Raw genomic sequence first — 17,434 nt, forward strand, 5'->3', positions numbered from 1 at the left:
TTCGCAGTCATGTGAAATCCATAGATTAGCGCCTAATGAATTTATTTCAATTGACTGATTTTCCTTATATGAACTGTAACTCAGTAAAATCTTTGAATATGTTGCATTTATATTTTTGTTCAGTATAAATGGAGAAAATTGAATATAACTGAGCCTTATATATACTTATATATACATCCTTATATTCTCCATCCTTCATTGTCTTCCTCATCCTTCCTCACCCCTCTCCTCTCTTCTATCCTCTCCTCTTCTCTCTCCTCTCTCTTCTCTCCTCTCTCCTCTTCTCTCTCCTCTCTCTTCTCTCCTCTTCTCTCTCCTCTCTCCTCTCTCTTCTCTCTCCTCTCTCTCCTCTCTCCTCTCTCGCTCTTCTCTTCTCTCTCTCTCCTCTCTCCTCTCTCTCCTCTCTCCTCTCTTCTTTCTTCCTCTCTCTCTAGGGTGCGTTGTACTGTCTCTTGGGGAACCACAGTGGGGTGTGCCTGGCCAACCTGCATGACTGGGACTGCATCACCCTGACCTGGCCTGCCATCGTCCGCTCAGGCCTCAGCTCAGCTATGTCCCTGGAGAAGCCCTCCATCGTCCGGCTGTTCGACGACCTCGCTGACAAGGTCCATCGCCAGTACGAGACCATCGGCATCGACTTCGCTGTAAGACACCCTTCCGGCCTTTCCACTGGTCGAAATGATCATTGCAACCATCTGGGTTTTAATGACATCAACTTGATCTGATTGTAAACTGAAAGAAATTAAACTCAATATTGGGAAGGTGTTCCTAATGTTTGGTATATTCGGTGCCGTGCTGCAGCTCCAGACCTCTGGCTGCCCAAGGACCTAGTCCTATATAACATATATAATAACATATTATTAAACTAACTCTAAACTCTAATGTAGATCCCATCAGAGTGCCGTGCAGTGGCAGTGCAGCTCCAGACCTCTGGCGTTCCTCTGCCCCCGGAACCTGTCCCCTCAGACCAAGAAGAAGCAGAGGGCATCAGGAAGCAGGGGGAGAAGAACCTAGACTCTGAGCAGTGAGTACATATCTTATGTTTTATATGGGAACAGTATGATCCTAGACTCTGGACAGTGAGTACATATCTATGATTTATATAGGAACAGTATGATCCTAGACTCTGGACAGTGAGTATATACAGTGGGGGAAAAAAGTATTTAGTCAGCCACCAATTGTGCAAGTTCTCCCACTTAAAAAGATGAGAGAGGCCTGTAAGTTTCATCATAGGTACATGTCAACTATGACAGACAAAATGAGGAGAAAAATTCCAGAAAATCACATTGTAGGATTTTTTATGAATTTATTTGCAAATTATGGTGGAAAATAAGTATTTGGTCAATAACAAAAGTTTCTCAATACTTTGTTATATACCCTATGTTGGCAATGACACAGGTCAAAAATGTTCTGTAAGTCTTCACAAGGTTTTCACACCAGGTTGCTGGTATTTTGGCCCATTCCTCCATGCAGATCTCCTCTAGAGCAGTGATGTTTTGGGGCTGTCGCTTTGCAACACAGACTTTCAACTCCCTCCAAAGATTTTCTATGGGGTTGAGATCTGGAGACTGGCTAGGCCACTCCAGGACCTTGAAATGCTTCTTATGAAGCCACTCCTTCGTTGCCCGGGCGGTGTGTTTGGGATCATTGTCATGCTGAAAGACCCAGCCACGTTTCATCTTCAATGCCCTTGCTGATGGAAGGAGGTTTTCACTCAAAATCTCACGATACATGGCCCCATTCATTCTTTCCTTTACACAGATCAGTCGTCCTGGTCCCTTTGCAGAAAAACAGCCCCAAAGCATGATGTTTCCACCCCCATGCTTCACAGTAGGTATGGTGTTCTTTGGATGCAACTCAGCATTCTTTGTCCTCCAAACACGACGAGTTGAGTTTTTACCAAAAAGTTGTATTTTGGTTTCATCTGACCATATGACATTCTCCCAATCCTCTTCTGGATCATCCAAATGCACTCTAGCAAACTTGAGACGGGCCTGGACATGTACTGGCTTAAGCAGGGGGACACGTCTGGCACTGCAGGATTTGAGTCCCTGGCGGCGTAGTGTGTTACTGATGGTAGGCTTTGTTACTTTGGTCCCAGCTCTCTGCAGGTCATCCACTAGGTCCCCCCGTGTGGTTCTGGGATTTCTGCTCACCGTTCTTGTGATCATTTCGACCCCACGGGGTGAGATCTTGCGTGGAGCCCCAGATCGAGGGAGATTATCAGTGGTCTTGTATGTCTTCCATTTCCTAATAATTGCTCCCACAGTTGATTTCTTCAAACCAAGCTGCTTTCCTATTGCAGATTCAGTCTTCCCAGCCTGGTGCAGGTCTACAATTTTGTTTCTAGTGTCCTTTGACAGCTCTTTGGCTTGGCCATAGTGGAGTTTTGAGTGTGACTGTTTGAGGTTGTGGACAGGTGTCTTTTATACTGATAACAAGTTCAAACAGGTGCCATTAATACAGGTAACGAGTGGAGGACAGAGGAGCCTCTTAAAGAAGAAGTTACAGGTCTGTGAGAGCCAGAAATCTTGCTTGTTTGTAGGTGACCAAATACTTACTTTCCACCATAATTAGCAAATAAATTCATAAAAAATCCTACAATGTGATTTTCTGGAGAAAAAAAATCTCAATTTGTTTGTCATAGTTGACGTGTACCTATGATGAAAATTACAGGCCTCTCTCATCTTTTTAAGTGGGAGAACTTGCACAATTGGTGGCTGACTAAATACTTTTTTTCCCCACTATCTATGTTTTATATCGGAACAGTAAGAACCTAGAATCTGGACAGTGAGTATACAGTGAGGGAAAAAAAGTATTTGATCCCCTGCTGATTTTGTAAGTTTGCCCACTGACAAAGACATGATCAGTCTATAATTTTAATGGTAGGTTTATTTGAACAGTGAGAGACAGAATAACAACAAAAAAATCCAGAGAAACGCATGTCAAAAATGTTATAAATTGATTTGCATTTTAATGAGGGAAATAAGTATTTGACCCCTCTGCAAAACATGACTTAGTACTTGGTGGCAAAATCCTTGTTGGCAATCACAGAGGTCAGACATTTCTTGTAGTTGGCCACCAGGTTTGCACACATCTCAGGAGGGCTTTTGTCCCACTCCTCTTTGCAGATCTTCTCCAAGTCATTAAGGTTTCGAGGCTGACGTTTGGCAACTCGAACCTTCAGCTCCCTCCACAGATTTTCTATGGGATTAAGGTCTGGAGACTATCTAGGCCACTCCAGGACCTTAATGTGCTTCTTCTTGAGCCACTCCTTTGTTGCCTTGGCCGTGTGTTTTGGGTCATTGTCATGCTGGAATTCCCATCCACGACCCATTTTCAATGCCCTGGCTGAGGGAAGGAGGTTCTCACCCAAGATTTGACGGTACATGGCCCCGTCCATCGTCCCTTTGATGCGGTGAAGTTGTCCTGTCCCCTTAGCAGAAAAACATCCCCAAAGCATAATGTTTCCACCTCCATGTTTGACGGTGGGGTTGGTGTTCTTGGGGTCATAGGCAGCATTCCTCCTCCTCCAAACACGGCGAGTTGAGTTGATGCCAAAGAGCTCGATTTTGGTCTCATCTGACCACAACACTTTCACCCAGTTCTCCTTTGAATCATTCAGATGTTCACTGGCAAACTTCAGACGGGCCTGTATATGTGCTTTCTTGAGCAGGTAGACCTTGCGGGCGCTGCAGGATTTCAGTCCTTCACGGCGTAGTGTGTTACCAATTGTTTTCTTGGTGACTATGGTCCCAGCTGCCTTGAGATCATTGACAAGATCCTCCCGTGTAGTTCTGGGCTGATTCCTCACCGTTCTCATGATCATTGCAACTCCACGAGGTGAGATCTTGCATGGAGCCCCAGGCCGAGGGAGATTTACAGTTATTTTGTGTTTCTGCCATTTGCATATAATCGCACCAACTGTTGTCACCTTCTCACCAAGCTGCTTGGCGATGGTCTTGTAGCCCATTCCAACCTTGTGTAGGTCTACAATCTTGTCCCTGACATCCTTGGAGAGCTCTTTGGTCTTGGCCATGGTGGAGAGTTTGGAATCTGATTGATTGGTTCTGTGGACAGGTGTCTTTTATACAGGTAACAAGCTGAGATTAGGAGCACTCCCTTTAAGAGTGTGCTCCTAATCTCAGCTCGTTAGCTGTATAAAAGACACCTGGGAGCCAGAAATCTTTCTGGTTGAGGGGGTCAAATACTTATTTCCCTCATTTAAAATGCAAATCAATTTATAACATTTTTCCATGCATTTTTCTGGATGTTTTTTGTTGTTATTCTGTCTCTCACTGTTCAAATAAACCTACCATTAAAATTATAGACTGATAATTTCTTTGTCAGTGGGCAAACGTACAAAATCAGCAGGGGATCAAATACTTTTTTCTCTCATTGTATATCTATGTTTTATATCGGAACAGTAAGAACCTAGACTCTGGACAGTGAGTATATATCTATGTTTTATATCGGAACAGCAAGAAGAGTACTGGACACTTCTAATAAATAAACACTACAATACAGTTGAACTGTTCACAAAAACGTGCATGTGTATTGGTGTATTATTACACTAGCAAAGGTCTAGCAGTTCCCATTGTTAAACCAATCCCTCAGTTATGTCTACATTATAATGTCCCCAGTACAAGCCACTTTTCAAAATACTACTGTTCTGTCTCCCTCAGGAAATATGACAAGCTGGTTGGGGAACTTCTGGACTGCCTCAATGACAGAAACAAGTAGGTTCACCTCGTCTCAATGACAGAAACATGTAGGGTCACCTCGTCTCAATGACAGAAACATGTAGGGTCACCTTGTCTCAATGACAGAAGCATGTAGGGTCACCTCGTCTCAATGACAGAAACATGTAGGGTCACCTCGTCTCAATGACAGAAGCATGTAGGTTCACCTCGTGTCGATGACAGAAACATGTAGGGTCACGTCGTCTCAATGACAGAAACATGTAGGGTCACCTCGTGTCGATGACAGAAACATGTAGGGTCACGTCGTCTCAATGACAGAAACATGTAGGGTCACCTCGTGTCGATGACAGAAACATGTAGGGTCACCTCGTGTCGATGACAGAAACATGTAGGGTCACATCGTCTCAATGACAGAAACATGTAGGGTCACCTCGTGTCGATGACAGAAACATGTAAGGTCACCTCGTGTCGATGACAGAAGCATGTAGGGTCACCTCGTCTCAATGACAGAAACATGTAGGGTCACCTCGTGTCGATGACAGAAACATGTAGGGTCACCTCGTCTCAATGACATAAACATGTAGGGTCACCTCGTCTCGATGACATAAACATGTAGGGTCACCTCGTCTCGATGACAAAAACATGTAGGTTCACCTCGTCTCGATGACAGAAACATGTAGGTTCACCTCGTCTCGATGACAGAAACATGTAGGGTCACCTCGTCTCGATGACAGAAACATGTAGGTTCACCTCGTCTCGATGACAGAAACATGTAGGTTCACCTCGTCTCGATGACAGAAACATGTACGTTCACCTCGTCTCGATGACAGAAACATGTAGGTTCACCTCGTCTCGATGACAGAAACATGTAGGTTCACCTCATCTCGATGACAGAAACATGTAGGTTCACCTCGTCTCGATGACAGAAACATGTAGGTTCACCTCGTCTCGATGACAGAAACATGTAGGGTCACCTCGTCTCGATGACAGAAACATGTAGGTTCACCTCGTCTCAATGACAGAAACATGTAGGGTCACCTCGTGTCGATGACAGAAACATGTAGGGTCACCTCGTGTCGATGACAGAAACATGTAGGGTCACCTCGTGTCGATGACAGAAACATGTAAGGTCACCTCGTGTCGATGACAGAAACATGTAAGGTCACCTCGTGTCGATGACAGAAACATGTAGGGTCACCTCGTCTCGATGACAGAAACATGTAGGGTCACCTCGTCTCGATGACAGAAACATGTAGGGTCACCTCGTCTCGATGACAGAAACATGTAGGGTCACCTCGTCTCGATGACAGAAACATGTAGGGTCACCTCGTCTCAATGACAGAAACATGTAGGTTCACCTCGTCTCGATGACAGAAACATGTAGGTTCACCTCGTCTCGATGACAGAAACATGTAGGTTCACCTCGTCTCGATGACAGAAACATGTAGGGTCACCTCGTCTCGATGACAGAAACATGTAGGGTCACCTCGTCTCGATGACAGAAACATGTAGGGTCACCTCGTGTCGATGACAGACGTTAGAAAAGGGAAATCCTGTCTGCTCTATTTCTTACATTTCAATCTGCAACATTTAACATTCCGCCTCACTAAATACGAAAATGTCTGTTCTTATTGGAGAACTTCAGACAGTACTTCTCTGTTTCAAAACGTTTTCCACCTCCTGAATACCCCTGCTTTATGTTGCAGGCCCTGGAAGTTTGAGCACATTGCCATTGGCTTCATGTCTCTGTTACTGAGGGACGACCACCCACTCCCCTCCCCTGCTGTCCTTTTCTTCGTCAAGAGCCTCAACCATGACTCCCTCCTGGTCCGCAAGGTGGGCACTGCCACCGCAACCACTCTGTCCATACACTCTGTCCATACACTCTGTCCATACACTCTGTCCATACACTCTGTCCATACACTCTGTCCATACACTCTGTCCATACACTCTGTCCATACACTCTGTCCATACACTCTGTCCATACACTCTGTCCATGCACTCTGTCCATGCACTCTGTCCATGCACTCTGTCCATGCACTCTGTCCATGCACTCTGTCCATGCACTCTGTCCATGCACTCTGTCCATGCACTCTGTCCATGCACTCTGTCCATACACTCTGTCCATACACTCTGTCCATACACTCTGTCCATACACTCTGTCCATACACTCTGTCCATGCACGTGTAGAATCACTGACACCCAGTCATGCATTCAGTTTCATTCACTACATTGAGATACAATCAATTTTGTAAGAGATCTCTTCAAGATGGCAGCAGTCAACAACGTTACAGAGACGTTTCACACATAAATATATATACATTTATCTTCAAACATCATACATGCATGCATAATTCTGAGCTCTGCTGAGGACTTTTAGCATTACGGTATTTCATTGTAAGATATAGAAACATATTTTTAAATGTATTTATTTCCCCACTAGGTGGCAATATCAGCCGTGGCAGGGATCATGAAGCAACTCAAGAGGCCACACAAAAAAGTGCCAGTCAGCCCCAACAAGCTCTGTAAGTAAACTGCAATTTGTCTCCTCACCAGTCCCTTTACCTGGGTTTAAATAGTATTTGTTTCAAGCTGCGGTTGATTGTGCTTGCTCTGGCGCAATGGAACAAAAGGAATAGTCCCAAAATTGCAAACCCTGTCCATCTGGCACTCCAGGTAGGCTCAATCAAAGTATTTGATAGAAAACAAATACTAGTTGACCCCAGGTCTGATTTATAACAGCAGCTTTCGCACAAGGTGCTTGAGGTGCTTAAAGTACTTGAATTTGGCACTCTGAAATTCAAGTACTGGAATACCTTGAAAATCAGACATTTTATCAAGTTGGTACTTGAAAAGTACTTGAATTAAAATGAAAGGAGAACAAAAAATGATCAAATATATTTATGAAAAATATTAGAAAAATGTATTGGTCTTGTAAATGAATTTCCATGCAGACTACCGAGTTTTGTTTCCTCAAGTGTTTCGCGCTGTGGTTGCCAGGCGAAATCGCTCATTCCACCCACACTGCCACTCAGCCAGGCAGGTACAGAACTGACTGATTAGGTGCCGCCAAACGACACATCGATAGCTAAAATCCCGGGCAAATGTAGATTCAATCTTACCTTTTGTGCATATGGAACATTTCTGGGATCTTTTATTTCAGCTCATGAAACATGGGACCAACACTTTACATGTTCTGTTGATATTTCTGTTCATTGTAGTTTAACCACCTTTGTTTGCCACTACATCCCTGGACCCCACCAACCCACATTGTGAAGGGGAAAGACTCAACGCTGCATCCTGCGCTGGTGCCGGTTCTACATTCAGTAACTTTTTCTCTGCAACAACCTCCAGAGCTTTTTTGCCAATCGCCTCATTCACGGGGCGCCCGCGATATTTCCGCTTTATCAACCGGCAGCCGTGCTCCTGCCATTCTGGTGGCGGTTCACGTGCCTTCCCCCCTTCTCCCGACTGGCGACACTAAAGCTGCCAGTCGGAAGCAAGAAGCTTTTTCGTAGCTATTAAGTAGGCATGTACCAAAACTCTGCTCATCACTACTCAAATTACAACATCAGTACTGACTTACCACTCATGTATGTAATAAGTAAGTGAAACAACGTATTATTGAGTAGAACTTGTAAGGTGGTGATGAATACTACGTTATTTACTTTTACGAGGTTGTAGTGATATTCTGCCATCTGGTGGCGACTAGAAACAATTGCATAATATGAACTATTACAAATTGATGATCCTAAAAATAAATATTAGTGCTTGAAAAAGTACTTAAGTCCTTGAATTTCACTTGCCACTGTCTGTACAAACCCTTTAACAGATACATACAGCTTATCTCACCACCTCTCCCTCTCTCTGCCAAGTGGTCTGATAGCAGGGGACAGGCCTGATAACCAGTGGCTCCAGTATGACAGTAGTCTTATGGTCCTCTCACCACCTCTCCCTCTCTCCTTCGTCCTCCTCTTCCCTCTCTACCAGGTGGTATGAAAGAGCTGGCTGGTCTGATAGCAGGGGACAGGCCTGATAACCAGTGGCTCCAGTATAACAGTAGCAGTCTGCCTCGTAGCCAGCAGGACTGGGAGGGCTGTACGTTCGTAGAGAAGACCCACTGGGGATACTACAGCTGGCCACAGAAACTCATGATGTACGCTCCTTCTGAGGAGCAGCCCAAACAAGGACTAACCAGAGAGGAGATGACCGAGGTGAGGAGATGACACGCACACAGAAACACAATGGTCACAGTCCGATGCGCTACCCTAGTCCCTAAGTGTACACTCCTACACTCCCCCTCATGGATGTAAAATGAATGTATTAGTGTAAGGAATATGGTGGAAACTCCCTCCAGGCATGCATGCTTCCAATCCAATGCTTTTGAAATGTATGAGCGCGAGTGACAACTGCACACTTCTGGCTGAAGGGTAGAGAATCGGAATGCATTCTCTCACTGTTTGAAAATGTATGTAACATCCTCTGCTGGTGATATCGCAGGTCCACTGGTATAACTGTTGGTTTCTTCCCTCTCCAGCGAGAGCAGATCATCTACGACCACTTCTCAGACCCATCGTTCATCAACCAGCTGATTGAGTTCCTCTCTCTGGAGGACCGGAAGGGCAAGGACAAGTTCAGCCCCCGCAGGTTCTGCCTCTTCAAGGTGAGGGAGACACAAATCAGGATTTAAGACTCACCCAATCTCAAAGGTCTTTCCTGAACCCTCATTAATACCTTGCGTTCTCTCTTCAAATGGTCTCCTTGCTTCCCTCTGCCGTTTTTAAAGGAGACGGGGTGAGCATGAAAGATAGAAGCTACGTAAACTAGGGAAGACTTCTGAGGATAAACCTAGACAGTTTTTGTAGGCCAAGAATATGGTTGGAATGGCGCTGCAATGGACAGCTGCCGCTTTACGGGCTCTGACCAATTCTGCTATTTTGTGTATTTTTTTGTTTTGCACTGACCTTAACTTTCTTTGTATGTAATGTTTCTGCCATCGTTTCCTATTACTAAAAATTACTTCTGGACATCAGAACAGTGATCAATAACCTCGATTTGGATGAAGAATTCTACTTCAACGAGTCGGTGACGCAGGACATACTGCTCACCCCGGACCAGGTCCTAATCCCCGACTCTGAAGAGAAAGAGCCGGTGATATAGAGGCCGACCTGCGGGCACACTGACGAAACAACGTCGGCGAGTATAAACCGCCTCTACCCTCCGTTCTATTGGCGAATGTACAATCACCGGAGAACAAACTGGACGAGCTCAGTTCGAGACTATCCTATCAACGGGACCTGAAGAAATCTAATATCCTATGTTTCTCTGAGACGTGGCTGAACAAGGACATGGATAATATACATCTAGCTGGTTTTTCTATGTATCGGACAGAACGGCAACTTCGGGTAAGCTCAAGGGGGAGGTGTCTCTTTGATAACAACAGCTGGTGCGCGATCTCTAATATTAAGGAAATCTTAAGGTTCTGCTCGCTAGAATACCTTAATACCTAAGATGTAGACCATAGTATTTACCAAGACAGTTTTCATCAATTTATTTGTAGCTGTCTATTTATCACAACAAACCAAGACCACACTCAACGAGCTGTGTAGGGCCATAAGCAAACAATAAAATGCTCATCAAAGGCGGCGCTCCTATTGGCCGGTGATTTTAATGTGGGGAAACTGAAATCCATTTTACCTCATTTCTACCAGCATGTCACCTGTGCAACTAGAGGAAAATAAACTCTAGATCACCTTTACTCCACACACACAAATGCATACAAAGCTCTCCCTCACCTTCCATTTTTGGCAAATCTGACCATAACTCTAGCGTCCTGATTCCTGCTTAGAAGCAAAAACTCAAACCGGAAGTACCAGTGACTCGCCCAATATGGAAGTGGTCCGATGAAGTGGAGGCTAAGCTACAGGACTGTTTCGCTAGCACACACTGTAAAATGTTATGGGATTCATCCGATGGCATTGAGGAGTTTACCACATTTACATTTACATCATTTAGCAGACGCTCTTATCCAGAGCGACTTACAAATTGGTTCACTCAACTTATGATAGCCAGTGGGACAACCCCCTTTAAAAAAAAATGGTGTGGGGGAAGAAGGATTAATTTATACTATTACAGGTATTCCTTAAAGAGGTAGGGTTTCAAGTGTCTCCGGAAGGTGGTCAGTGACTCTGCTGTCCTGGCGTCGTGGGGGAGCTTGTTCCACCATTGGTGTGCCAGAGCAGCGAATAGCTTTGACTGGGCTGAGCGGGAACTGTGCTTCCGTAGAGGTAGGGGAGCTAGCAGGCCAGATGTGGATGAACGCAATGCCCTCGTTTGGGTGTAGGGACTGATCAGAGCCTGAAGGTACGGAGGTGCCGTTCTCCTCACAGCTCCGTCGGCAAGCACCATGGTCTTGTAGTAGATGCGAGCCTCAACTGGAAGCCAGTGGAGTGTGTGGAGGAGCGGGGTGACATGAGAGAACTTGGGAAGGTTGAACACCAGACGGGCTGCAGCGTTCTGGATAAGTTGTAGGAGTTTAATGGCACAGGCCGGGAGCCCAGCCAACAGCGAGTTGCAGTAATCCAGACGGGAGATGACAAGTGCCTGGATTAGGACCTGTGCCGCTTTCTGTGTAAGGTAGGGTCGTACTCTGCGAATGTTGTACAGCATGAACCTGCAGGATCGGGTCACCGATCGACAGGGTATTGTCCAGGGTCACGCCAAGGTTATTTGCACTCTAGGAGGAGGACACAATGGAGTTGTCAACCGTGATGGCGAGATCATGGAGCGGGCAGTCCTTCCCTGGGAGGAAGAGCAGCTCTGTCTTGCCGAGGTTCAGCTTGAGGTGGTGATCCGACATCCACACTGATATGTCTGCCAGACATGCAGAGATGCGATTCGCCACCTGGTTATCAGAAGGGGGAAAAGAGAAAATGAATTGTGTGTCGTCTGCGTAGCAATGATAGGAGAGACCATGTGAGGATATGACAGAGCCAAGTGACTTGGTGTATAGAGAGAATAGGAGAGGGCCTAGAACTGAGCCCTCGGGGACACCAGTGGTGAGAGCACGTGGTGCGGATACAGATTCTCGCCACGCCACCTGGTAGGAGCGACCTGTCAGGTAGGACGCAATCCAAGAGTGAGCAGCGCCGGAGATGCCCAACTCTGAGAGGGTGGAGAGGAGGATCTGATGGTTCACAGTACCAAAGGCAGCAGATAGGTCTAGAAGGATAAGAGCAGAGGAGAGAGAGTTAGCTTTAGCAGTGCGGAGAGCCTCCGTGACACAGAGAAGAGCAGTCTCAGTTGAATGACCAGTCTTGAAACCTGACTGGTTTGGATCAAGAAGGTAATTCTGAGAGAGATAGCAGGAGAGTTGGCTAGAGACGGCACGCTCAAGAGTTTTGGAGAGAAAAGAAAGAAGGGATACTGGTCTATAGTTGTTGACATCAGAGGAATCGAGTGTAGGTTTTTTGAGGAGGGGTGCAACTCTCGCTCTCTTGAAGACGGAAGGGACATGGACAGCGGTCAAGGATGAGTTGATGAGCGAGGTGAGGTAAGGGAGAAGGTCTCCGGAAATGGTCTGGAGAAGAGAGGAGGGAATAGGGTCAAGCAAGCAGGTTGTTGGGCGGCCGGCCGTCACAAGTCGCAAGATTTCATCTGGAGACAGAGGGGAGAAAGAAGTCAAAGCATAGGGTAGGGCAGTGTGAGCAGGACCAGCGGTGTCATTTTACTTAATAAATGAAGATCGGATGTCGTCAACCTTCTTTTCAAAATGGTTGACGAAGTCATCCACAGAGAGGGATGAGGGAGGGGGAGGAGGAGGGGGATTCAGCAGGGAGGAGAAGGTGGCAAAGAGCTTCCTAGGGTTAGAGGCAGAGGCTTGACATTTAGTCACCGGCTTTATTAATAAGTGCATCTACGACATCGTCCCCACAGTGAACGTATGTCCATATCCCAACCAGAAGCCATGGATTACAGGCAACATCCGCACTGAGATGCTTATAAGAACTCCCGCTATGACCTCCGACGAGCCATCAAACAGGTCAATACAGGACTAAGATGGACTCCTACTACACTGGCTCTGACGAGTGTCGGATGTGGCAGGGCTCGAAAACTATCACGGATTACGGAGGGAAACCCAGCTGTGAGCTTTACAGTGATGCAAGCCTACCTTCAAGCAACACTGGACCATGCATGAGAGCACCAGCTGTTCCAGACCACTGTGTGATCACGCTCTCCGTAGCCGATGTAAGTAGGATCTTTAAACAGGCTAACATTCACAAAGCCTCAGGGCCAGACGGATTACCAGGACGCATACTCAGAGCATGGTCTGACCACCTGGTAAGTTTCTTCACTGACATGTTCAACCTCTCCCTCACCCAGTCTGTAATACCTACATGTTTCAAGCAGACCACCATAGTCCCTGTACTCAAGAACGCCAAGGTAACTCACATCTGTAGCCATTAAATGCTTTGAAAGGCTGGTCATGGTTCACATTAAAACCATCATCCCAGACACCCTGGACCCTTTCCAATTTGCATACCGTCCCAACAGATCCACAGATGACGCAATCTCTATTGCACTCCGCACTGCCCTCTCCCACCTGGACAAGAGGGACATGCTGTGAGAATGCTTTTCATTGACTGCAGCTCAGCGTTCAACACCATAGTGCCCTACAAGCTCATCACTAAGCTAAGGACCCTGGGACTGAACACCTTCTGCAACTGGATCCTTGACTTCCTGACGGGACGCCCCCAGGTGGTGAGGGTAGTCCCCTCATGCACTCCCTGTTCACCCACGACTGCGTGGACTCGCACGACTCCAACACCATCAAGTTTGCTGACGACACGACGGTGGTAGGCCTGATCACAGATGACGATGAGACAGCCTATAAGGAGGAGGTCAGAGACCTGGCAGTGTGGTGCCAGGACAACAACCTCTCCCTCAACGTCAGCAAGACAAACGGGCTGACTACAGGAAACAGAGAGCCGAGCATGTCCCCATTCACATCGGCAGGGCTGTAGTGGAGCGGGTCGAGCGCTTGAAGTTTCTCTGTCCACATCACTAAGGATCTATCATTCTCCACATACGCCAACACTGAAAAGATTTGGCAAGGGCCCCCCAGGACATCTATACCAGGCGGTGTTAGAGGAAGGCCCTAAAAATTGTCAGACTCCAGCCACCCAAGTCATAGACTGTTCTCTCTGCTACCGCATGGCAAACTGTACCGATGCCTGGAACCAACAGGACCCTGAACAGCTTCTACCCCCAAGCCATTAGACTGCTAAATAGTTAGTCTTGGTAGCTATTTGATTAACTATTTAACTGCATTGACCCTTTTCGCAATAATAACTCTTATGACTCATCACGTACGCTGCTGCTGTTTATTATCTATCCTGTTGCCTAGTCACTTTATTCCTAGTTATATGTACATACAGTACAGTATCTACCTCAGTGACCTCGTACCCCAGCACGTCGACTTAGTACTGGTACCCCATGTATATAGACAAGTTATTACCTCGTACCCCAGCACGTCGACTTAGTACTGGTACCCCATGTATATAGACAAGTTATTACCTCGTACCCCAGCACGTCGACTTAGTACTGGTACCCCATGTATATAGACAAGTTATTACCTCGTACCCCAGCACGTCGACTTAGTACTGGTACCCCATGTATATAGACAAGTTATTACCTCGTACCCCAGCACGTCGACTTAGTACTGGTACCCCATGTATATAGACAAGTTATTACCTCGTACCCCAGCACGTCGACTTAGTACTGGTACCCCATGTATATAGACAAGTTATTACCTCGTACCCCAGCACGTCGACTTAGTACTGGTACCCCATGTATAGTACCAGTCAAAAGTTTGGACACACCTACTCATTCAATGGTTTTTCTTTATTTGTACTATTTTCTACATTGTAGAATAATAGTGAAGGCATCAAAACTATGAAATAACACATATGGAATCATGTAGTAACCAAAAAAGTGTTAAACAAATCAAAATATATTTTATATTTGAGATTCTTCAAATAGCCACCCTTTGCCTTGATGACAGCTTTGCACACTCTTGGCATTCTCTTAACCAGCTTCATGAGGTAGTCACCTGGAATGCATTTAAATTAACAGGTGTGCCTTCTTAAAAGTTAATTTGTGGAATCTTTTTCCTTCTTAATGCGTTTGAGCCAATCAGTTGTGTTGTGACGAGGTAGGGATGTTATACAGAAGATAGCCCTATTTTGACTGGTAGTGTATATAGACAGGTTATCGTTACTCATTGTGTATTTATTATTATGCGTTTTATTTTATTCCTCCTGTTATTATTTTTCTATTATGTCTCTCTGCGTTGTTGGGAAGGGCATTTCACTGTTAGTATACACCTGTTGTTTACCAAGCATGTGACCAAGCGTTCTAAAATCCACGGTTTTCTAGAAAACACGGCTGGAAGTTTCCCGGAATAGGCAGGAAATCCGGAATCATCCAACCAGGATTTGTGATTTTTGCAACACTAGCTAAGAATCAGGCTTCCCTAACTCTGTTTTATTCCTCTCTTCTATCCCTCAGGGTCTGTTCCGGAACTTCAACGATGCCTTCCTGCCCCTGCTGAAACCACACATGGAGCGTCTGGTGGCCGACACACACGAGAGCAAACAGCGATGTGTAGCAGAGATCACCTCTGGACTGATCAGAGGCAGCAAGCACTGGAGCTATAGCAAGGTAGGGGAGAGGAAGGAATGAACACACTGGAGCTATAGCAAGGTAGGGGAGAGGAAGGAAGGAATACACTAGAGCTATAGCAAGGTAGGGGAGAGGAAGGAATGAACACACTGGAGCTATAGCAAGGTAGGGGAGAGGAAGGAATGAACACACTGGAGCTATAGCAAGGTAGGGGAGAGGAAGGAATGAACACACTGGAGCTATAGCAAGGTAGAGGAGAGGGACATACTCCGTGGTCACACACACCATGCTTATAATCAGTATTTTACATATCTGCACTTGCCATTTGCCAGGTCCTCGTTGCAAATAAGAATTTGTTCTTAACTGACTTACCTGGATAAATAAAAGTTGAATATTTGTTAAGTCCTTGACCTTTGACCTATGTTCCCATTCCAGGTGGAGAGTCTGTGGGAGCTGCTGTGTCCTCTGATCCGTATAGCTCTGAACAACATCACTGTAGAAACCTACGCTGACTGGGGCACCTGCATCGCCACAGCCTGTGTAAGCTGCTAGCCCTCCCATCCCCCTCTCATTCAGCAGTCCATTTCTTTCAGGTTCTTTCTCAATTGGTAGTTCCTCGATTCCCAATTGCATCATCTCTCCTTGCTTCCTTCTCAAAACACATTAGAGGAGAAGGCCTGAAGGGGAGGGGAACTTGGCTCTTCTCTTCCAATGCATTTGAGAAGAAGGTGAGGAGTGAAGAATTGAGGACAGAAATAGCCTCCTGAATCTCCTGTCTAGTACTTGCCTGGCCTGTTAATTTCCTGCTTCCATGTTGTTGACCTTTGACCTTGTTGTCGTTATTGTACAGGAGAGCAGACGTTGACCTTAGGTTGTTTGTGTTGTACAGGAGAGCAGAGACCCCAGGAAGCTCCACTGGCTGTTTGAGATGCTGATGGAGTCTCCAGTCAACGGGGAGGGGGGATCCTTCGTAGATGCCTGGTGAGGAGAAACTTTGCCTCCTTTAATTGTAATCCTAGACAGTGTCTTGGTGTTTCAGTATGGGAGGGTGTATTGATTCTGCTCCGTATGTGCTCAGATGACTAGTCCTGCATGGAAGAGATGGAGTATGGGTCGGTGATCGTTTCTTGGTTTGTTTATCTGTGTAAAATGTGTACATCTGTGAGGCAAGAATTTTCTCCTCGTTGGACATGAAACAAATTATTGTGTTTTATTGTTCTCTCCTGTCCAGTCGTCTGGAGGCCTGGGTTAGGGATAGGGAGGCCTGGTTTAGGGAGGCCTGGCCTGGGTTAGGGTTAGAGTGAGGGAGGCCTGGATTATGGTTAGGGAGGCCTGGATTATGGTTAGGCAGGCCTGGGTTAGGGTTAGGGAGGCCTGGCTCAGCAGGAGGGTTAGGGAGGCCTGGCTCAACAGGAGGGTTAGGGTTAGGGAGGCCTGGCTCAACAGGAGGGTTAGGGTTAGGGAGGCCTGGCTCAACAGGAGGGTTAGGGTTAGGGAGGCCTGGCTCAACAGTAGGGTTAGGGTTAGGGATGCCCGGCTCAACAGGAGGGTTAGGGAGGCCTGGCTCAACAGGAGGGTTAGGGTTAGGGAGGCCTGGCTCAACAGGAGGGTTAGGGTTAGGGAGGCCTGGCTCAACAGTAGGGTTAGGGTTAGGGAGGCCCGGCTCAACAGGAGGGTTAGGGAGGCCTGGTTCAACAGGAGGGTTAGGGTTAGGGAGGCCTGGCTCAACAGGAGGGTTAGGGTTAGGGAGGCCCGGCTCAACAGGAGGGTTAGGGAGGCCCGACTCAACAGGAGGGTTAGGGTTAGGGAGGCCTGGCTCAACAGGAGGGTAAGAGGTTAGGGAGGCCTGGATTAACAGTAGGGTTAGGGAGGCCCGGCTCAACAGGAGGGTTAGGGTTAGGGAGGCCCGGCTCAACAGGAGGGTTAGGGTTAGGGAGGCCCGGCTCAACAGGAGGGTTAGGGTTAGGGAGGCCCGGCTCAACAGGAGGGTTAGGGTTAGGGAGGCCCGGCTCAACAGGAGGGTTAGGGTTAGGGAGGCCTGGCTCAAC

General features: G+C 46.6%; 1 protein-coding gene across 1 annotated transcript in view; it reads left to right on the top strand.

Moving 5' to 3' along the window:
- Positions 1-17,434, top strand: part of LOC311134533 (proteasome activator complex subunit 4A-like) — a 91,282-nt gene that overhangs the window by 55,924 nt on the left and 17,924 nt on the right. The window contains exons 26-35 of the mRNA XM_084168234.1: positions 435-644; positions 888-1,024; positions 4,686-4,739; positions 6,410-6,539; positions 7,147-7,228; positions 8,694-8,917; positions 9,241-9,366; positions 15,273-15,425; positions 15,822-15,926; positions 16,276-16,367. Coding sequence (XP_084024360.1) covers positions 435-644; positions 888-1,024; positions 4,686-4,739; positions 6,410-6,539; positions 7,147-7,228; positions 8,694-8,917; positions 9,241-9,366; positions 15,273-15,425; positions 15,822-15,926; positions 16,276-16,367 — 1,313 coding nt within the window. The remainder of the gene's footprint in view (positions 1-434; positions 645-887; positions 1,025-4,685; positions 4,740-6,409; positions 6,540-7,146; positions 7,229-8,693; positions 8,918-9,240; positions 9,367-15,272; positions 15,426-15,821; positions 15,927-16,275; positions 16,368-17,434) is intronic.

Source organism: Coregonus lavaretus (genome assembly GCF_964263955.1).
Source record: "Coregonus lavaretus genome assembly, chromosome: 1".
Classification (NCBI taxonomy): Eukaryota; Metazoa; Chordata; class Actinopteri; order Salmoniformes; family Salmonidae; genus Coregonus; species Coregonus lavaretus.